Source organism: Helicoverpa zea, chromosome 1 (genome assembly GCF_022581195.2).
Source record: "Helicoverpa zea isolate HzStark_Cry1AcR chromosome 1, ilHelZeax1.1, whole genome shotgun sequence".
NCBI lineage: Eukaryota > Metazoa > Arthropoda > Insecta > Lepidoptera > Noctuidae > Helicoverpa > Helicoverpa zea.
In genome coordinates this window covers 617948-642179 of record NC_061452.1, presented here as the reverse complement: position 1 = coordinate 642179, position 24232 = coordinate 617948, and the positions used below count along the sequence as shown (strand labels likewise).

The 24232-nt window shown below is 36.5% G+C and overlaps 1 protein-coding gene across 1 annotated transcript; it reads left to right on the top strand.

Moving 5' to 3' along the window:
- The first annotated feature begins 9385 nt into the window (after positions 1–9385).
- Positions 9386–18780, top strand: LOC124634894 (hairy/enhancer-of-split related with YRPW motif protein-like). Its single transcript, XM_047170565.1, has 3 exons — positions 9386–9757; positions 11618–11826; positions 17420–18780. Exons 1-3 carry the CDS (start codon positions 9570–9572, stop codon positions 17950–17952), a joined length of 930 nt encoding a protein of 309 aa, XP_047026521.1. The 5' UTR covers positions 9386–9569; the 3' UTR covers positions 17953–18780.
- The last annotated feature ends 5452 nt before the right edge of the window (positions 18781–24232 follow it).

The following is a 24232-nucleotide window of genomic DNA, read 5'->3' as shown; positions in this document are numbered from 1 at the left end:
GGATTCTGGTGTAGGTGTTTTTTTTTAAGTTGTAGGACTATATATAAAAAACATGAAATTCTTGGTATTTAAATTGATGAAAAGAAAACGCCTTTTAGGTCTTTAAGCTGTCAAGAAAGCAAGTCCATACCCATCATACAGATAAGAAGAATAGTAGATGTGTGATGAATCAAAACTTATGTAAATCTTATCTTACATGGGTCTTTTTTGAATCTTCCATAATTCGGAAACTTTAAGAAATAAGAAATGCCTACCCTAATTATATAAGTGTTTAGGTGCAATCATACAAATTATTAGCACAAAAACTTCGAACTCACACCTGACTGTGATCACTGACTAATGTTAATCAAGTTACAAGCTCAACGTACTAACTTCATGATCAATAAATAAACATTAGATAACAATGAAGTTACCCCCAAATCTCACCGGACTTGCCAAATTAAATCTATGAATACTAAACACTATGATAACTTGAGAAGTTAAATTGTGTCCCACGTTGGGCGCCAAAACCACCCCCAAACCATATTCACACGGGAACCAAACCTTACACAAAGTTACCCATGCAATCAAAACAAGGAGAATTGATCCTTATTGCTTTGTAATAAGAGTGATGTGAGGAGCACAGGTAAAGTGGTTGTAATTGTATACGGTAAATAAGTACGTAGCACAGTGCTTTTTATTGTGTTTGCTTTGTAAAATGTTAGTTATTGACTGCGTGTTATTGTATTGCAGTTGATTGATTAAACTAATGGATTTAATTTAATATAATTCTGGTATCGGCTGATTAATTGGTGTTAAGTGATTGCACTGTAAACAACCAGCCATTTTTTCCTAGTAGTAGTCCCCCTCGTAGTTTCCTTAATAGGTACTCAAAAAATCACAAACTTTATGTGTTGTAAAAGTAAAGAAAAAATATTCAGTGTATCTACGTTAACATCCGAAAGATAGATATGCAATTATTATCTATCCAATAACATTTTCCAGCAAAAATACAAAACAAATACTCAGAGCGAATAATGTCAAATAAATGTGCCCTGAATAAATTGTTCATATCTCAGAAGACTTCGTTTAGAATCAATTTCCGTGGTTCTGAGAATAACAAGCCTGCAGAAACATTGTCAATTCTATTTTAAAAGAAATGCGAAAAAACTGGAATTGTATGAAGAAATAATATTTGATGATCCTTCATTTAATTTCTCATTTCTGTATTGTATGTATATAAGTAGGTAATTTTTGTTCAATCTAGTATAAACACAATTAGATTCCAGAATAATTCTTGTCACGATTATTTTTTTTATTTAAACTTGATTGCATACGTAGGGCTATATTTTTAACCAACTTCCAAAAAAGCGGAGGTTCTCAATTCGAACCTATTTAAAAAAAAACACTTGGGAAGTACCTATCAGGTTAAAAATTTTCATGAAAACAATCTTATGAATCTTACCTCCAACTTAGCAATTTGATTTTTAGGTTGATCAAAAAAAGTATTTCCGACTACATATTTCATATTAAAAACTGAACCCAGAAATCGATTTTGTTTGTAGGTAGTCGCCCTTGAGACAAAAGAGATGTTAGATCAATAACACAGTCTTATTACTATTTTATTAAATCCTAGAGCACATAAAAAGAAAGGTCTCAATATTCTTGTAAATTCTCGCTATATGAAAACCAATAAAATATTATATTATTTGAAGTATCTCGTTATGTAGTCTTTGTTTACTTTCTTGGCAACTACCTATAGGTATTCCCCGCAGTTTCACACGTATCCCGAGACTTCTCGCTGAGACTCAGACCACACATGGATAAAAAGTAGCCTATAGGTATGTTATTCTGATATATCTACCTAAGCTATATAATTTCCAAGTTCCTTTCAAAATCCATTCTGTAATTTTTGCGCGAAAGGGGAACAAACTTTCATACATACAAACAAACATCCATGATTTAAAATCCATTTGGTTATGAACATTTCCTGAAGTAGCTAACCCTGAGGCTAATCTTACTTTAATAAAACCTTAGAATATAAGCACAATGCTACCTTAATCTAAGGCTTAGATTGACAACAACCATGAAAGGTTTAATACGTTATCAATGAGCTTCACATTTATGATAACTAACCACGGTATATTTTTCTGTTCTTTGTCAAGCTACCAATATTTTTGTTTACCAATTCTTTGTGCATTTTTTATTGACGTTTGCGTATTCTTTGCAAATATCGTGACTAAAGGGTTTCATGCAAAAGGGAGCTTAAGTAAGCACGATATGCTTAGTTTCATGTTATCGGTAGATTGTATAATATAGAGACAGCATGCAAGGACGTATCCGTACCTTAATAAAGTTCCTAATCACTTTTAAATAAGTTTGTTTGGTTGTTTTTTCATTTCCGTGTTACATCGCGTGGGGTTAAACTTTTATTGTCATTAGGTAAGGCATGGGTATATTTCCAATTATCAGGATGTTAGCTCTTGGTCTCGTACCAGGTAGAAGTACCTGTTATGAAGTAAGTAGGAAAATTAATTTTCTGAATTCTATGAATTCGCGGTTCTCACTTTTTACCGGTGACATGTACATAATATGTAGGTAAAGGGATCTTCCCAGATTCCCTACCCTTATTGTGCGACGTTAATAAACATTTCACATGACCATTGAATACTAGTCCAATTCCTACTGAATAAACTCTAAAATAAACAAATGACTGACAAGAGCGTACTTCCTAAGCTGCCCCCAAGGCTGACAAACAAAAATATTTGCCAAAACCGCAATGCAAACACGGCCAAGCAAACACAAAATCAGTAGAAGGAACTAGGTACATCGATCTCATTGACAGTCAAACTTGCCTTGTAGTCCAACAATGGGATTACAGGCCACCAGCACCTGTCCAAAAGTCCCATGGTACCCCACGCCCACAAAAAACGGGTTAATACTCCAAAAACTAAAAAAAAAACGACTCTCACAGTTTTTGCTATCATTTTTTGGAATTAACAATGGCCGTGACGGTTCTTTGAAATAGTAGATACATGATCGTGCGTGGGTGCAGTTTAATATGTAAGCGTAAGGAATTGTTGTACCTTATAGCGTAGAATTTGATATTTGTTCATGTTTTTGATGTAATAGATTGTCCCGTTATCATGTCAAGAAGAGGACAAGTTGATGTCCCAGATTCTTTTCACCTGAAATTGCGGATTCTTTAAGATTCTCATTAAAACCATTGCTTGCTGGTTAGTGGTTATTTAATTAAATCGAGTAAGAACTCATTGTAACTGATTTATTGAGGTAGAAATTACATTATGTACAATAGGTAAACATTAGTAACTTAGAAATTAAGATTAGTTTTCATAGGTTTGAAAAGGTTTCTTGAAAATTAAATAAAATTAATCAAGTTGGCAACATAGTTTTCTGCCCTTTTTTAGCTGATAGAAAGGTAAACCTTCACAATACCCGTGAAATTGTAATTACCTCTCAAGGTTAAGTTCAGCAGTAAAACTTATTACGTTCGTGTTTACGTATTACACGGTAAATATGACGGAAAGACGTCATGGCATCGCGGTGTAAGTAATACTTTCACAGCGAGGTAATCATATTAGCTGCCAATGAGGACTTGATGGCGTAAGCTTACATTATTGCCGAATACATCAGCTAACCTTTATTTCATTTGTTTTCTGGGTCAATAAACAACAGATATCTATGGAAAAGAGTATGTCTCAAACAGTAATTTAATACATTTTTGGTTTTTTGTCCCGTATAGTATATAGTGTATAGTATGCTGTGCTTATTTTGTGGTTCAACGTCAATGTAGGCATTATGTAAAGTTACTTAACATTATTTTATTTATTTAATAGCCAATCAACTTTTTCAAAAATTACATGCATATCACGTAATTTTTTACCTCGTTATACAGTAATCGTAGCTTCGACACCCAATTAGGTTAGCAACTGCGCTACTCGTGTCATGTGCAAATGAAACCAATTCTGATTTGTATACGTTTCAAAGTTTATAATAGCTTTTTAGTGACTTCTAACGAATGCACAAAAGTAATTAGCTAAATAAATTCGTGACAAAGAATCATAAATATTTTTTTTGAACTTTCACGATTTGTATATGGTACCGGAAATGTATGAAGTCTAGGAATTGTATACACCTCCTAGGAAATGTATACAATTCCGAAGCTATGTAGGAAATGTATTAAATATTCTTTCAATAATTATTTTATACACACATATCCTTCTATGAAGTACAATTGTATACAATGACGGATTACATACATTTCCGTTAACATATTAATTAATTGCGATAAAAGTGATCAGGAGGTTTTGTTATCAATTCGGTTCGTATTAAAATTTTCAATCGGATAGCAGATTGAAGTTGGTTGGGAACTATCTTTCTTTTCTCTCCTGTGGTTGTATATGTGCATTGAAAGAAAACAGTAAGGCCTGTTAACTGATAAAACGTGTCTGTCCTAACTGCTAAAGTAGACATCAACTTAACCTCTGACGAAAGGCTTAAAAGCATATGAAAGTCATTTTACTACTCACAAAATGCCTGACGAGCCGAGAGAGAGTACGATATATATACATGTAAATAAACCAGTTCTAGCCCACAACTATAATATAAGCAGACGTCACTGGTCACACAAACATTTCTGACGATATTGATCCTCTGAGATTTGCACTTCAAACCCTTGATTTCACAGCTCAGAAGATTGCTGAGACCATACATACATACATACTTGACAACACAAAGATATAACAAAGAATCTTTTGTAATCTGTAAACGGATTAAATCACAATGGGTTACATTTTGACTGGGTGATGTTACATCTGATCTCGAATCGCGACACTTTTTTGGTAAAAAACTTTAAAATATGTACGTAAAAAAGTTAGTTTTGTAAGGTATGGTTCCGTATAAGAATCCATCACATCAGATCATGAAATTATAAAACCTAATCGGTTTCGTTATAAATATGTTTGTTTTTTGTCTGATAATATTACGTGCTAGTTAGTATAGGCCCTACATCGCCTAAAATCTCCCTGAGGCGCGTTTTTACATTGTTTCAGTAAAGTTCTTATAAAATATTCTGACAAGCCGACGAATATTAGAAATTTAAATATTGCGGTCGGCGTTTGTTTCGAATTCGCAATTTCTTTTTGATATCAATCTTTAACTTTAACGTTAGAATAAAACTATTATTGTATTACGTTTCTCACCAGGCTCTGATTATATCCAAGTCCAAATAATCCTAATCATTCATCCACCAGCTTTAAAACCATCGCAGTTTTAATATTCACAAGGATTTTAATATTGTGCGAGTAACCCTTACAAAGCGTTACGTCTTTGCGTCGGTCGTCGGTTTGTGTGAAGTTCGAGCGATTTTCCAGCGTTCTGCTCTTAGATCCGATCTCATTAGATCGCACGGCGCCCGAGCGAACGAAGGATTACTCTAATCTTCTTTCCTACGGTTTATTGCATCAACAAGCCGTGTAGTTGTATAGTAACTAGTATAAGAGCTTTTGTAACAAAACATCGGTTGTTTCAACCGTGACGTGTTAAGATCCTTGTTCAGTGGCAGCCCTTTTCGGTTGGAGTATAAAATTGTATGTGGCATAAATCTGTTTACGAAATCGTTGCTTCTCCAAATAAAATTTATGAAAATATCCTTTTTTAGGACAACAGTATGTGATAAAGAAGAAAGTTAAAGATAGTTGCTATACTAAAATACACTGCCATAATTTTATTCGATGTCTTCAGACAGTCAATAAAACACTATAAAGTCAACGAAAAACAGCTTTTATCCTAAGCTACATTAGTAATGCATGAGTTTAATTACTTGTAGTAAAGATAAACCCTTCATAAATAAAACAGGAGCTTCACAAAACAGGATAACTTTACCTAAAGCCAACTGCAAATGATTCCTCGCGTAAACAAAGTAATTAGGTAATTTATAAAAAATCAATAGTTCCACGACCAGAAAATAACATTATTCAACATAACATACGTATAGTCATCGGCAAGGATATAGAGCCTTGACCTTCACCTGCGCAGAAGTTATTTATTGGTTTATTGCTATAAGTGTACGTACAGTGCGCAAAGCGGTCCCCACTCTTCCGCCGAGAGCTCATTATCCGTGCCGATAACTATACGCCATAACAGTTCTTAAGATAGAACATTATGAAAGGACAGTTAATGAGTATTGACCCCATAATGTCCATGTTATGACCATCGCCTTACATAACAGTAATGATCACATTCAATATTAATAGTTATTGACGAACATATTCTTAGATTACTTATGAGGACAAAATTACACTGATTTGTTTTGCCTATCTGGTAATTTTGTGAGGTCATCGGCATGGTCAGATCATAGAAAATAGATTGTTTCTCTTATAAATCTATCTTATCGAGCAATAGATTATGTTGATGTTATTAAAGAAGTATATTACTTTTAAGCTGTATATTTAAAATTACTTTTAATGTAAATAATGTTTTGTGTACGAGAAAATATCATGTCAGTTGTTGCTTTCTATATTAATATGAATAAAGAATATTGTATATTTTTTTATAATAATGGGGCTTAAATAATTATACTAGCATAATAATAATAGCATAAGCCCCGCAGGGCATCTGAGGCGGATGACGGGGAGTAGCGACCCCGCGGGGCTATATATCCGAGTGCTCCAGGGAGAGTATACTGTCCCCCACCTCCGGCTTGCCGGAGTGAAGCATGACGGGGGATAGGTCTCCCGCCTCTTGGCTTGCCTTCATCGGCCGGTCAGAGTGGAGTCGCTAGAGCAAGGTTAGTCCTGCTCGGAGGGTACTCTGGCTGGCTGCTCGTGGTAAGTGGCGAGTGGGCCGGTGATTCTGGACCCACAGGGAGCGCGTGATCTGCGTTTAAAGTCCGCCGAGGTATCCTCAGCCTTCTCAGCCGCTCATGTCCCTGTTGCCCTCTTGTTGCTTTTCAGTGACTGATTCCCGGGGGCCCAGTAAGTGAGTTGGCGAGTCTCCACCTGCCATTTTAACATGTATTTAATACATTGTCATCGGCAGGTGCCATAGTTCCCGTAGTTTCCCCATTCCTAGTCCATTAGCATCCCATCACAATAGCCTAAGTAGTTTTCATCCATAGTTAGCAATAGTTTAGCACAGAACCGGGGATTGTCCTTGGGTACATTTCTATAGTGTATACAGGGATAATCGTCGGTTTTGTGTCACCATTTCATTAAAGTTGTCTCAAAAGGGCTTCAGCGTGTTGGCTTCGGCCCCACGTTCGCCTCCCAAAAATCCGGGACTCTATAGTCCCGAGGTCTGGAAGAGAATAGCATAACAATTATGGACGCAGTTATCCTTACGAATAACTACCGGAGATATATCATGAGAGGCGGGACGGTTGACATATGTCGGGCATGCCACCATCCGGGTGAGTCTATCAGACATATTATTTCTAGTTGTTCTCGTTTGGCTAACGGTGAATATTTGCACAGACATAACCAAGTGGCCAAGATCATCCACCAGCAGCTTGCTCTGCAGTACAAACTTGTAGATCTTGAGGTACCGTACTACAAGTATGCGCCCGACCCAGTTCTCGAAAACGACCATATCACGTTGTACTGGGATCGATCTATCATCACTGACAGGACTATTGCAGCCAATAAGCCTGATATTGTGGTGATAGATCGATTAGCGCGCCGCGCGATGATAGTCGATGTCGCCGTTCCGCATGACGAGAACCTCGTGAAAGCTGAGAAAGAGAAACAAATAAAGTATCTTGACTTAGCGCACGAGGTTGTCGCCATGTCGAATGTCGACACGGCTGTCATTGTGCCGATTGTCGTTACGGCCAATGGTCTAATAGCCAAGAGCCTCGACCAACACCTCAGGAGGCTCTCGTTAGGCGGCTGGATCAAGGGACTGATTCAGAAGGCAGTACTCCTTGATACGGCGCGTATTGTGAGGAGGTTTCTGTCTCTGGGACCCTAAACACCGGTACCTTGGACCCTGTGCCCGATATCGGTGGCAACCTATATTTTATATTTTTAAATGTTTTTTATTTTTATATTTAATATTTAAAAACGTGAAATATATGTGCAAAAATAAATAAATAATCAATAGCATAATAATTAGAACTGAAATGAAGTATAGTACAGAATATTAGGTGCTGTGGTAAACCATTCAAGTTTGCTAGATTCGCAATATACTCGTCAATCAATCGCACCGCTGAATACGTATAGAGATGCCTAAGTCTGGACTAAGACCTAAAAGCAATTGCAATCTAGCCAATACAAACGCAAGAATAATCTCTCAGTATTTGGTCTTATTTATATTAGTAATCTATGGAATCCTAAAACTATTTATCTTTATTAAAAAAACCAAGAAGAAATCGGGATTCTCAAACATCAAAAAACAATTATCCCAATTGTTTTTACCTTATCGGTCGTTAAGCTAAATTAATTAAACACCACTTAAGGAGATACCATCAAACCTCAGCGTCCGTCCGGTCGTGTGTCCGACACCGTCCGGCGTCCGGCGCCACACGGCCCGGCCGGCCGCCGGCACGCGTGACGTCACCGCTGATTATGAAACAATTAGCCAACGGATACAAGCCCTAATTACTTAACAGTCGCACGTTACGTGACTTGAGTTTTGAAAGCAATTTTCACTTGAAAGGGTGCTGAAAATGTTCTTTTAATCTCAGATTATGTTTTCAGGTTTTTCGTATTTCGTTTGCGAATTTTTTGATGTTATAAATTGTATATTTCAAGCTTTATTTATCTCTCTTTAAGTAAGAATAAAATACTTGATACTAAACAGTCTTAGCTAAGTGACTCTTAAGTCGTGAAAAAAGCTTTTCACGGTGTAATCCGGCACTCTATTGGTAATGTTTTCCAGTAGTTAATCCCCGCGGATCGTCCCACGCTTCCTTCACCCTTCCCCTATGAGAAATACATTCACACCAATATTGGAGCGAATAAATTGCGTTACCTAATTGTCTGCAGTTTCCCACCGTGCGCCGGCCACGCGGCCTTATGATACACCCTTAACTAATAAACTAAAAACAATTTGAACCTTAAGATCTACTCCTAAAGTCCATTTTCCAACTGGCTGTAGCTAAGCTAAAGTTTATGAATTTTAATATCGCTAAGTGACCCATAAATGCAGTTGTTGTGTTCTTATTGCAACTGCTTAATGCATAAAGTTGCTCATCAAAACTGCAATTTTTAACGTGGCTGTCAAAAAAACCACCAAGTTATACACAACAGTCAGTAGACCCTTATACGGGAAGTAATAAAGTTGAAAATTGCTTGATCTGACTGCAGAAATATATGAATGATAGATAAAGGAAGTTTTGTATAGGGTGGGTCGCTTAGGGCGGCGGCACACGAGGCGACACGGGGCGCCACGCGGCCACACACTCCGCGCCAGTCGCCCGGCGCGCGCGCACGTGACTGCCGCGCACATCTCCAACTGAACAAGTCTCCGATGAAAAACTAGTGATAACTGGAAAATTAGGCCACGGACCATCCCTGTATACAAGAACCTATAAGTGATTTTTGCAAAGTGATTTTTCCCCTGTGTTGACAATGGAATACCATCATCGTCATATGGAGCAGCCAGGTCCTCAGCTGCAAGGCCAGGGGGCCCAGTGGGGGTACGGCTGGGGCCCACCAGCGCCGGCCCCGGCCCCACCTGCGCCGGCGCAGCGGAACAAGAGAACGCACTCAGAGAGTGAAGACGATGCCTTTTCTGAAGAAAGCAGTAAGGATGCGACGTGAGTACCTACTAGCTATTTATTTTTGGAAATATATAGGTATTTATATGTTCTAAATATAGACAGCTTAATGAAGGCAAAGGCTTAATTTGTCTAGAATATTCGCGAAAGGGCAAATCCACCTAGTACCAAGTTAGTAATTTTAAGGCTGTTTTTAGGTATTAAATTTTAGTATTCTTAGATTTAATAAACGCCTAGCTAAAATTAACAATTTTATCTTAATTAAAAACGTAATTTTAGACCTAACTACAATATTAATATCCTGTGTGTATTGAACAAATTATTTTGTCTGTTAAGTTATTTTAGTGTTAGCTAACATAGACAAGAACTTTGAAACAAACGGACAAACATAATATTATTACATTAGTTCTGAGAACTCTGCTCTAATACCAATTCATGTTATATTAGGATAGTAAGTATATTTAGAACTACCTCTCTCTACATATATTTAGCTCCCTTTCACATCATGTTTATTTCATAAATTCCAATATTGTTGTACAATAATAATATGCCGATTCCTTCAGTTTAGATTTCTATACAGTTAAATATCTACTAGCATGTTTAAACATGGTAGTCTCCAATATAATAACAAAAATAATAATGTTTACTTACAGCATGCAATTTTCATGCCATAAAAATAATTCAAAGAACACATTATTACTACACATTAACATGTTCCTTACACATAATATAAATATGTTCCAAGTACGTAAGTAATGTTTATACGAATTGTTTCATATCATATAAGAATCTAATAAGAAATGTGCAATACCGTAGAGGCGCGTAGCCGCTACGCACGTAGCGGGCGCTACGCAATTACACTAAATTGATTTCACGTAGCACGTACTTACCACGTTTTTATTCAATGTTCAGGTGTTTTTAAAATCACGTCTATAGTTTTTCTCAAGTTTTTTATTTTTTTATTCAATGTTTATTTAACTTTCTTATATGTAATTTCTTCGTTATTAAAATGAAAACAGCAAAAAATATTTCGGATAAATTGTTCATAAGGTAGAAAAAATATAGCAAGTACCTAATTTATACTAACATAAACAATGTTGAATTATTCTTCCTACCTTGTCAAATATTCTCCGAAGGGCAAGAAAAAATCAGGAAGGTTACATACCAGTGTTCAGTAAAACAAGGCCATCTATGTAAAAGGAAAATTACCTACAAAATAATATTTACCCAACATTCTGGTAAAATTATATTTGTTTAACGTACTCATAATGTCATGCTTTAGGCCTAATTTATTATTATTTCTGTAGGTTACCGAGACGACACGTTGACATGTACAAACATATCACAAAACGTATTATCTTGTTACATCTAATATGAAAACATGTCATTGTGTCTAAAACTAGGACAATCCTTAAGTTCTTGTGTCCGTAACAGGTGTTATTTTTAAAAGAAATCTGATTCGCTTTGAAGTTAAATATGAAACACTAAACACAATTTTCATTGCATACTACTAATTCTGTAAATATGATTTATGTGTTAGAGAAATTTCAAATTCATTTTTTTTTAATACTCACATAAGTCAGTTTCTTAGCGGCTAAATCAAACCTACAAAAACATACCGGCCGAATTGAGAACCTCCTCCTTTTTGGGAAGTCGGTTAAAAAACACCATACAAGACCCTTTTACACGCAAAAAAGAGTAAACTAAATACCACAGCTACTTCAGCAGATACATTTGCATTTACCACCACGTGCCACAAATTAAGCCAACACACAAACTAGCCCATCAATTCCAAAATATATCTCAAAACCTATCCATATAGATCCCAAACCCTACCTGGTTTGAAATCAAGAGATCCTTTTTCTCCTATACTAATCTTCCCATCTCCATAATCTCCAGGTCTCCCGGCGGCGACTCCTGCCAACTGATGACTCGCAAGCGACGCCGCGGCGTGATTGAGAAGAAGCGACGCGACCGCATCAACACCTCGCTGACGGAACTCAAGCGGCTGGTGCCCGCGGCATGCGAGAAGCAAGGCAGTGCCAAGCTCGAGAAGGCCGAGATACTGCAGCTGACGGTGGATCACTTGAAGATGCTGCATGCTAAAGGTTGGTAGACTTTGATAAAGTTAGCTGATCAATGGTGAGTTGCGCCATGCCATGCAACTATAATGTGACTATAATTCATCGATTTGACCAATTGATGGATTTTATTATATAGTGCTACCTACCTTTAGGCCCTGATGGGATTTGTTGTATGGAAAATGTGTCTCTAAACATGATTAAGGCTGTTGAGAATGAGCTGATAGTTTATTTGAAGGAAATATCTTCCAAATTAAGAGTGTTTTTATAAAGGAGAGTGAACTAGTGTTCTATGAAGTCATAACAACTATAGGCTCAAAAATGAAAAACAAATGTATATAATAAACTTGTTTTTCCCTAAAAAATATATGTAAAAAATATTTAACATGAAAGTAAGAACAAAACGAAGCCCAGTAAACAAGTTAAAACTCGGAGTGTTTACAAACAGAATCCCTAATGGCCTTGTTAACACAACAGCACTGTTTACGTCTACTTCGCTAAATATTTTCATAAATTCACGTAAACAAATTACAAGTTAAAAAGCCCCCTAGCAACGGTAAATACCACGATACTCTGCAAAAGGTACAATCTCTGTCCATTATCATCTGCCTGGCTTTTTCCCAACTATGTTGGGGTCGGCTTCTTGTGTGACCGAATGAAGCTGAGTGGGTAGTAGTGTGACCTATTCAACCCAGTAGCCTGGGCAACCCAATACCTAAGTAAGACTGGCTATCGACTGACTTCTTGACTACCCGTAACGACGGCTAAAGATGTTCAAATGACAGCCGAGACCTATAGCTACAATCTCTGTCTATCGTCAAAAAGTAAAATTGCAGAAAAAACAATATCCGTTATATCCGCCAATTAAACTGCCAGAAACCTGTTAAAACGTTTCCGTTTCCTGTAAATTAATAAAAGATGCAACCGTAACGGTGTTTCGCTAAAAAGTGAAATAATATTAAAAGCAAAAGCTACACAATTGATTCACTTTTCCTGTCTTTTGTGAATCTTGTGGTACCCCTGGCAGAAACTTGTGAACCGGGTTCTACTTTCCCTAACTGTGAATGACAGTTACAATAATAATTAAGTACTTTGGACAAGTTTGATATTACGTTTTTGTGTTCAAGTTTATTATATTTCGCAAACTATTTCAAATACCTATGTATTTTTTTATGTTCTTTTTGAAGAACGCAGAATGGTTCTTACTGGCTGTAGTAAAAACCTCAGGCAGCTACTTAGAATATAGAGATACTTAGAATTTTTCCATAAGCCATCAACCTCATAGTATTTTAATTAATTATTTTTTAAATTACATGACCTTTAGGTAAGATTGGCTCTTAATTAAAGTAATGAATTGATCGTGCCTTGCCCGCGGCCACATTGGGATGATCAGACTTAATTTCTGAATGTATAGCCGACAGTACATCAACCTACCTCAATCTGTCAAATTTCTTCAATAGATTTTCAACCTTATCACAATAGTGGAAGGTTAATGGTCGATTGGTCTTTGACAGATTCGGGTAGCTTGACCTGCTGCCGTCTGTACTTTGTATTCTCGATGTAAAAAGGTCAATGAACTCATTTCGTGATGTGAGTACTGATTTATTAGCTGATTGATTTATATTCTGAAAGAATATTGTAAAGTATGAATATTTCATAGATTGTAAGGAATATTGCTTCCGAAATATCGCTATTTAAAATTAATCCGATAGCTCTGCGTGGATTTTTACTGGTATTTAAGCTTAGAGCAAAATCGGCTTAGTTCTTAATTAAAACTTTATTATTTAGATCAAAATCGGATTAATAGTTAAATACTTTATTATTTACCCGACAACGCGACTCAAAGGAGGATAATGTTTTGTCAGTTTAATGATCTTCATTCGTTTGAATAGTTCTTAGACTACATAAATTACAAAGGACCCAATTAGTTCTCCAATTCTAACATCATTTTAATTTATTCACCATACAATAAAACTAGAAAAAAAGGGAAAAAGGCTCGGAGGATGACACTACACATTAACTTTTTGAACCACCTAATAATTTATTTAGTTTGGCTCTTCAACAATAGTACACGGTTGCATCTCTAATTATACATTTAAACTTATATCTAAGTGCCTCATCACTTAAAGAAGAGCACTGCATGCACTATAATTTGTACATACCTACTTAACTATGTAAGAAAAAGAAAAGAAAATGAAACAGTGAAAAAACAAAACTATTAAAAAAATATTTAAAATTTAAACTTAATACATACATTACATGCTGTCAGACAAATATTTGAGACTAAATTATCATGAATATCATAATCTAACGTAACATCAAGGTCTATAAACAATATCAGCTGTTACCCAGTTCGCTATCTCGCTCATCGCCAAATGGTCCCGCTCCGAGTTGCCAGTTCCCACGCCCAGCTTCCGGGTCCAGGCGGCAGGTGGACAAACGGGAACTCTTTGTTACAAACACACGTAGTCAATGATCTCACTGAGATTAGAAAAAAAAATGGTTTGCATTTGGCGTAGTGGGAAATTGATGCCATTTTTGTGGGAATGTTTTAATTGATTTTGTATTGTGTGCTAGAAAAGAGTTTTTATTAATTTCTGCGAAAGATTATGATTTTAGTTAAATAGAAAATAGTAGTTTTTTAATCTTTTTACCTTGTTTTGGCTCCGTTTAACTAGACAACCTTTCAAAACACAGTAAACATTTTTTTGTTGTAAAATAATAAAAATCATAACACACATCTATACGAAAAGTCAGACTCCGCGATCCGTATCATAAACCATCCATTAATAATTTAACTGCAAAATACTACAGTTGCATCCTTCCGGGCGCAACAGTCCAAATCAATTTGCGGTTAAACTTCAACAAAAGTAATTCACAATACTGTAACCATATAGCTAGGAGTAAGTATGCGAGAAACCGCATCCTCTTCGGTCGTAAGTTTCCGGCCACTGTGGGCTACTGGTGCCTACTGCTGAGTTAAAAGGTCACTGTCAGTTAAACGGGGCCCGGAACTGCAGCAAATGCGTTAAAACTTTTGTCTAACCGCTCTTTGTTCCAGTTTTAAGTAGTGGGATTTATTTGAAAGTGACGTATAAAAAATGGTGATTCGATATCTTGATCTAAATTGTTTTGTAACAAATCTTTAACAGTTATTGGGCACGTATTTTTCTCAGTCACATTTAACCCAATTTATTTCCTGACCTTTATAAAACTCCGACCTTAACTTAATATACCACAACGAAACAGTCTGGTTTTTATCACCCACAATTTTATCACTTCATTAAATTCATATCGATTACAAAATTGATACCCTATCAAAAACATCACTGTTCGTTTACCCGTCTTTTTCACCCACGTGCTGCGAGAAAGGGATAAAAACTGGACCAGCGGGATCCTGTTAGGGACTTCCTGAGTTTTTGTAGGCGCCAGGTGTGACGTAAGCGGTGCGTGCGCGCAGCTCGAAGTCAGACAATATGGCCGGGTGATGGGCTGGCCTTTTGTGTGGTCAAGTTAATGGTTTTTTGAAGAAGTTGTGTCTTTTGAGTTGGTTTACTGAAAAAAAATACTTGCCTTAAGTTTAGAATTTTATATTTAAGTTTTAGATATAGTGAAATGAAACTTAATTAATTACTCAACTTGGATAATGTCTGGGAATCTTTGATATAAATTTAGTTTTTTATCTGACTTTTCATTTATTTTCTTTTTAAACTGAATTTAAAATGCACACCATCCAACTTCCACAACTAATCACCACCAATCTCTAAAAACAAAAATCACTAAACAACACACACATCGGATTAGCGCAGATAAATCAATCAGTAAGCGAATCGTGCGCAGTGTGCGTGGGAACTCGAGAGCCGCCCGATCTCATCGAGGGACGGTGGTAACTACCCTCCGTCAGGGGTGAGAGGGAGTTAATCGCAACTTATGCTACGGTGATTGGGGATTTGTAATGGGGATTGTTTAGTGGCGACTTTATAATTTACCCACGGTTGCGGGGTGATTTTTTGCGGTTCTTATGCATTAAAAAGTCTCACAGTTATTTGAATTAGGCGCCGTGATAAAAAAAATGTTTACAAAAACTTAAATACGAACTGCATACATTACAAACTTACGTACTAATACAAAAATTCTACAAACTGAAATAAAATGAATAAACTAATATCACCACATCATACTTTTACTTTAAGGTTAGACAGGCCTTTGTATTCATAGAATTTTATACTAACAATACGCACCGGATTTGCCTACTACATAGGTGCACAGCTTATCTTCACCAACCAATAATTATATTCAAAATGCGTCTACAAAAAACTTCTAAATCTATATTATTTCGATTAAATCACGCGTCCATTGTGTCACACGTGACAAGCGGAAGCGATTCTAACGCAAAGGGTAGTCGCACCTGCGCCTGAGCAAAAAACCTGGTAAAAAACGCTCCGGGAAGGAAGGAACGACAGAACACAATTGTACGATAGATCGGGGTTAACGTATCTACTTATAATTGATAGATTCCATTCAAACGTGACATGAGCGATGATAAAAAACCTTGAATATTTAGGGCCTTACTACAAAAACTTTAAACCCTGTTTTACACTTGTCTAATAAAATTTTGGCTGCAAAATGAACCATATGTCAACGTCATAATTTGACATTTTTTTAGACAAGGCATAAACTGACGTTTAAAAGTTTTTGTGGTAAGACGGCATATCTCTTAATTTTACCTTGTAATAAGAAAGTAATTTTCCTACGAACAAAAGTTATGGCTTTCAAAGGTAATCATACGAAAATTAATTAAAACAGCACCTCGGGCGAAAAGAAAAAACTGACATTTCCCAGAGCTGCCTTTAATTAACAGATAATTATTCCTTCATTTCTTTACCTCTGTTTTATTAAATTACGAGACACGCCAGCGGCACACAGGATCAAAGCAAAACGCAAACAAAGAATAAACTTCAAATGAAATTAAACTGGTTCAACAAATGTAAAAATTACTTGTACAGACAGTTTTCTTTCACCCTTCGGTCCGTGGCCCGGTGGCACACTGACTGGACCAGCCACATTTGACCCCTCACTCATCAATGAATCATCTGATTCGCGAACACTGGGCTCAACTCACGCTGGGGTCTGAGAGCTCATCTTATATTCGTCTCCTTCCCTATCGGAAGACGGCCGGAAACTTGGGGTTCCCGTTACCAATACTACAACTTACATCCCTTACGCACTCAATCAAAATACTATAGACCCATCCCTTTTCAGTTGCACAACCAAGGGTCGCTTCCTCAATGAACTGAACTTTTGTGTTCTTTACTTCGCTTCACCATTGTCTAAATCTTATTTACATGCAAAACAACATCTGCGTCGTCGGCTAGCTGGCTTTAAAAGACTAGAGAAAATACGGAGTTTCAAAACCCCCAGTGTGAGCTTAAAACTTTGTAGAAACCTTTACAAACGTCGTTAATTATTCCGACTCAAACATACCGCCCTTCACAGCGCTCCCAGTGTATTTAAATTTTTAACTAAACACGGAGCGCTGAATTAATATCCTTCTATTGCGTCACACTCGAATCAATATGGTAATGAAAACGTTTGTAACCTCCTTTTCCCTTTGTTGCAGGACTGGACACGTTCGCGTACGACCCTCAGAGGTACGCGATGGATTACCACAGTATTGGATTCCGGGAGTGCGCCGCAGAGGTGGCGAGATACCTCGTCAGCTGCGAAGGCCTCGACATCCAGGATCCTTTAAGACTCCGGCTCATGAGCCACCTGCAATGCTTCGCTGCTCAAAGAGAGTTAGCGGCGAAGTCTGCGAACTGGGGCTATCCTCAATACCCAGCGACGCCTGTACCTCAGCCGCAACATGGCTACACGGAGTTGGGAGCACCTCGGCAAGACATACCTGTGACGTCAGCAGCGACGACGGTGGCTGCACCGACAGCCATGTCAGCGATCGCCGCTCCCCTCACCGCAGCTCCGAGCTATCCTCACTACCCTGCCCCTCCCGCGCCGCCGGGACCCCCCGGGCCTCACCCGGCGCCACCAGCCCCCCACTACCCCACACCCTACCCCCACCATCCTCCTCACCACCAGTACTCACAGAACAGTTCGAAGCCCTACAGGCCGTGGGGTGCTGAACTAGCCTATTAAGTCTTACTACTTATACATATCAGAATTATTGTCTTGTGGCTTGGCGACACGGAAATACGATGAGGAAAAATATAACTTTCGTAATAAAAAGCTTTCTTCTCTTTGTGAATGTCGGCTACTTTGTTTTAACAGTTGCCTCTGTTAGAGGGATTTCGACAACTGTATTGAAAAACGTTTGGAGGGCACTTCAACGTCCAATGCCGTTGTACTTCTAATGTTTTGACCCCATTGTCTCAAAGGAGCGCTGGACGTTCAATGGGGTCGGATTCGGTCCTCTCTGCATAAGATGACATGTTCCTTGTCGCCTAGCCTCAGGATGCTGTTGTATCGATCTCAGAGTTTAAAAATATCTAAATTATATTTTTTGGAGACTGTACTGTTGTAAAATATAGTTTTATATAAAGTATTATTTGTAAGTTGTGTGATAGTTATATATTATATTGTATAAGTTTATCGAAAGTCACTAGATGTATTTCGGGACCAAAAAACTGAGCTTTAAATATCGTCGAATTATGTTGTCATAACATGAATTTTCATCACTTTGATGTTAACGTTAAAAGAAATTCTATTTGATCATCAATGGAATTTACTTTGATATTCTACAAAATAATTGTAAGGAACGAAATGGTTGTGAGATTACCAATAATAATTGCTTGACTTATAGTAACAAACTGTGTTTGATCTATAGCTTATTGGCTAAAGGATATAAATCCAACATTGTAAACCAATTGAAAATAATTGTACAATCAAACATCACAATTGTAAATATTTCCATGTAAATACCGTCGCTTGATGACAAAAAGAAAATTAAATTATTTTCATACGCTACACCCTGTTTGATTGCTAACACCTGTAATTAAAACTAACGAATTCACCATTTGTCGCATAAATTAGCGATAACCATCGCACAGGTGTCTGGTCCGGCCGAACGTACGGACATATGCGCAGACGCAGGGTCAATACGTCCCACTTCAATGACTGTATGGGATATCGCTACCCCAGCGGTTCCCACGACTTCTATTTCACTCACTCCTGTGTATAATGTATGTTCCTCTCTCGTTGCTTCCGTAGGAAGGCTCGGGGTGCAAAAACGTAAAGTTTTTTTAATGTTCGTGTGTTCGCCGTGTGGCGGCAGTTTTTAGGAAGTAGGAGTGAACTTTGAGAAATATAAGGAAGGGATTTGTCTTGAATTTTTTGCTCTATTCTTTTTATAATTACGATTTAGGATTGAACGTAAAAAGTTTTTGTTACGAAAAGGGAAGAGGTGATTTAATAGATATTCAATTGGGCATTGTTGTGCAATCTGATACTTTATAGTACTGTGGTCTGGTACACTTTAATGGTGGTTTATTTTTTCGTTGTACTATTGTGGACAAGGTCAGTTAAGGCTAAAAAATCATCAGAAGTAAAGAAGAAAACAATCATTATGCTGACAAATTAACGGCAAGTAAGCCCACCAAAAATATTTAGAAACATTTTTACATATTTCGTTTGCATTTCATTACTTCGACGGCATTCCTCACCTAATATTATTAATGCAAAACTTTGACGTCACAACATGGCGTCAGCATTTGTGTCGTTAATATGTAAATAGTGTAAAACGACGTAGTTTGGTCTGTATAATGAACCTGCTTACTGTGAATACTAGGTAATGCGCTAAGAGGCTAGAAATGATGATTATGCTAACAAGGTACCTGTCGAACAAATACCCCATTAATACATACATAAATAATACATTTGAGTACATACTTAACGAGAGGTGAACAATGTAAACAAAAAATAAAATTTGGCTAAAATTATTTATTTATTTATTTATTTATTCTAGGAAGGCTTACAGGCTAATAACACGACAAGATGGTAACAATAGTTTAACACATTGCTAATAACAAGCCCCCACATATAGGCTAGCTAACATACAATAAGACTCAATCGCATACAATAGATAATAACATAATATTTTACGCATCGAAAAAAGATTTGGCCAGTAAACGCCTTGCTGTGCCTGCACTTGTGCTAAACAGATCTATATTCAAATCTAGTGGTAAATGCATAGTTATAATTTGGTTGTTTAAAAATCCTTCAACGCGTCCGTGTGCCATTCTTCGCGATACGCTCAAATAGGTACCATTGGACTAATTTTTATTAGGTTTCACTGATATATATAATCACTGATTGATCACGAAAGTTCAAATTTTAATATAATTACACCACTACAAAGCCGAGGGAAATAAAACCACAGTTCGTTCAAAGAGGAATAGTACCTAAAAAGTTTTGTTCCCAAAGTTAAATGTCCATGACTGTAGAGAATAAGCCTTGGCTCTAGATCTAATAAAATAGTTTTCCAATCACGTTGAACTTACCACTTTAGTTTAAATCGACGTTTTCAAACTTGAAATTTTATTACTATCTTATAACGGTTATTTTTAGTTCAGATAGTAATGTAATTTTATTGACATTTAAAAAAGCTTAGCGCTTAATTAAAGTTATTTACTAACTGCAAATTGGTTCAGTGGTTTTGGAGCCACACAGGTTACAAACAAACAAAAAAAATATTAGTAAGATTATTTTAAATAGGTATTAATAGATTATTTCTCCGCTGATTTTTTTAAAATCAGTTTTGTCCATGGTTCAAAAAACCTCTCCTTTATCTACAGCCAAAGCCGGCGCCAAGCTCCCAAATAAAGGCACACGATTAACTAACGAGCTTCTGTACTCAGATAGTGTCGACGTGTACGCACGTAGGAGTCCCCACGTGACGAGGAGCACGCAGCTAGGGGTAATTAGTGATAATACCTACAACTGTATCATAGCATAAAAAATGCAAAGGACCCATTGGTCCTTTGCATTTGGCTGCTATGAGCAAAAAAAAAATAGTTTTTTTTTGACAATAAGTTTCAAAATTGTCTCGCGGAATTAACGCTACATATTTTTCCGATTATTTTATGTTATGGATTTCCTCAAAGTAACGCCTCATTTCATAATGCTGCAACTAGACAGGGAATACATTGGTTGGTTCTGAGGTATCCTAGGTAAGGGTTTTTAACGCTATTTCTTTAAATATGTTATGTTAAATGATCAAAGCTCTCCTTTATCTAGAATTCGGATAATTTGGGTAAGGGTACGGTTATAGGCACGTATAAAAATTCTAATTGCATTAAGAATGAAAGTGTGGTCACATTAGGTACATTTCAGATTCATTTTCCTCTTTAAAAATATTTGTGTTTATCGAATACAGCGAAAAAACCTAGGTAAGTATATCTCGAATCTAACATTTAACAACTTCTTTTCGTGATAACAGACTTCGAAACAGTCCTTGACATTTTTGGAAATACGTCTGATGACGTTAGTACGTCGGAAAGGTGTTTGAAAATGGCAAGTTTTTCTCATTCCATTTGGAAACCTAACTATATCATACCTAACTTATATTTAAATCTAAGATGATATTTTACGTTGGCTGTATGTTATTTACAACATAATATTTCGCTTTATAAATCTACTGGCTAGTTTTACAGTTCAATAGGAACAAATATCCATACATAAAACCTATCGTGTTTATAATATTTATAAATCTCAAAGCTCGCAAAAATCCCTATTACCTCAACATTTCACAAGAAATTAGGTACCTATCTGAAAAGATGAAGGGTTGAGCTGAAAGAAGCTGATTACTCAGCCGGAGCCACAAAGTTATCTATTTGTAAGGAAGTTAGGTAGATATTTACCTTTTTGTTCGCGACTCCTTTGAAAATAACCTCTCGGGTCCCGTCAGGCAGGAAGATGACTCAGGAAGTGAATTTTACTGTGGCCTGATTACAAGGGTCATTTATCATTTTCATAGAAAATATTTAGGGGTAGCTTACCGATACTTATCAGTTGACAAACGCAGTACATATTTTTGACTGTAGCGCAGTCACTTATAGTAGAAATTGGTTTCTTTAGAGCTGTAAAAGTTATTTAACAAGGGCTGTACATAGGTTGGTAGGCGAATTTCTACCGTATATGTAAATATGTGTAATCTGATGAAAAGCTATAAATAACTTCGGCCCAAAACGTCCTCACTACCCGGAATTGAGGATCCTCATTTGTCAATGAGAGTGCCCATATTTTCATAATAATATGAGATTCGTACCTACGTACGATTTGTTGTGAATATTTTTACAAAGGCAAAGCTATTTTCGGCTCTAAGAAATGTTTTTCGATGTATCACTGGATAAAACTAGTCACATTTCCATTCAGATACCTAAATGCTGAAATGGCATAAAACAAAAATTGTCAAATTATTTTACTGCCCTCAAGTAGGCACTTATATTATTTCGGAAAGCTCGAGGCGCAAGCAAATAAGGCTGGCCCGTGAAACATTATGCTTCAGCAAATATAACGCTTTGCTGCCTTCACGAGTATATCAGTAAGTACCAGTAGCTACCAGTAGCTTGCCAAGTCGTGTTCCAAGTGTCATAAACACTTCACCACTGTACGTGGATATTAAGTTCTTTTATTCACCTTTCGTGAGGATTTTTCTTGAGCAGCGTAAACAAGTTTTATTTTAAAAAGAGAAACATATTTTTTTGATGTTGCATTTATATTGCACAACCAGAAATATATTTTTCCTCAACACCTTTTCAACAAATCAAAGAGAGTGATTTCCGCTTTTTATTTTATTTATCCGTTCCTTTCAATACACAACACATAAAATGTCGCCTTGGAGGAAAGTAGAAAACTACAAAACTGACGTAACACATTTAGAAAAGTGATTTTGATGCGATGTGATTTTATTGGATTTTCAAAAAAAACTCAACTATTTTCGGATCCTTCCGACTATCTATAATATTAATTATTACAAAGTAAGAGGTAACTACTTACTTATTCCTGTGAAAATACACAACACTATTACACTACGCTTCACCACTTCTTTCTACTGTGTATTGTATGTATGAGTTTGTCAAATAATGTAATATAAAAACAGGTTATGGCTAACTACCCCATCGATGTCTTCCGATATTCTCCCGGCCATCCCTCTTGCGAACAAAAACAGGAATTTCAGGTTTTCTTTCACTTGCACTACAATAATTGCCGTTTCCATACAAAGTGACTGTTGTAGATTATATTTTGACAAACAAACAACAAAAATGAATGGTTTTTGTGTAAAAAGCTTTAGGTGTTAGGAACAAAACGGCTTAGTAAAGTTCAGTGATTGTTAAAATACAAATTAGTGCTATTTCCAGTTTGTGCTAAGCTGCAAACTGGTTTGATATTATTTGTGCGAATTTGTTTAGTGATGCGTAAAAACTGACCATAATTATTGCAGGATTGGTAACACAGCAGTATCTTTTGTACATAACAAAAATATTTTCGACTTATAAACATAAGTTAATTTGAAACCTAATACATCTTGATTACGATCTAGATGTTAGAAAATGATGAATCTTGTTTGGATTCCCTAAAATAATGCAGACTATCACCATTAATTTTATTAAATACGAGCTACTCTTTATGCAAAAAAAATAAACGAAAAAGTCCCTGTCTAATATCTATACACTTAAGTATTCAGTACCTACATAAATTAATTAAAAGACCTCATGTGTCGGTCGGATCTAAATCTGTCGTGAGCTTAACTTCGCTTTGCGTACGGTTTAGCTGTAAACCTCAAAACTTTCAGATTAATTTGTAATTAAATCTTGCGGAAAATCCAACTTTTACTGAAAATAAAAGCTGCTCTTTTCAAGTGTGGGCGGGAAACTGCCAAACTTCGTATTTCTGCGTAGTTAGTTATATTTGAACACCTTTGCCATGGTACCTACAAGTATTAGGAAATGAAAGAAAATGGTATTGAGTCAGCTTCAAAGAAGTTTTTGATTGAAACTGAAAACCAATATTTGCAGTCAACATGTAGTTTTGATTACTTCTGTCGTCATTGAAAGTTTGTGAAAAGTCTAGGTACTACTCTAAGGTTTGTAGAAAGGTACGCCCCCATTTCAACTGTAGTTACAGACAAACAATATATTGCGTCGTAAATAATTCTGCAATCAACATAAGACATTAACCAAAGTCTAATCCTACTAATATTATAAACGCGAAAGTTTGTATGTATGGATGTATGGATGTTTGTTACTCTTTCACGCAAAAACTACTGAATGGATTTTAATGAAACTTTACAATAATATAGCTTATACATCAGAATAACACATAGGCTACAATTTGTAAACATATTGTTCGAAATACTAAACCTGCGCAGACGAAGTCGCAGGCACCAGCTAGTTAAAAACTATTTCACGCTGTAAAGGAT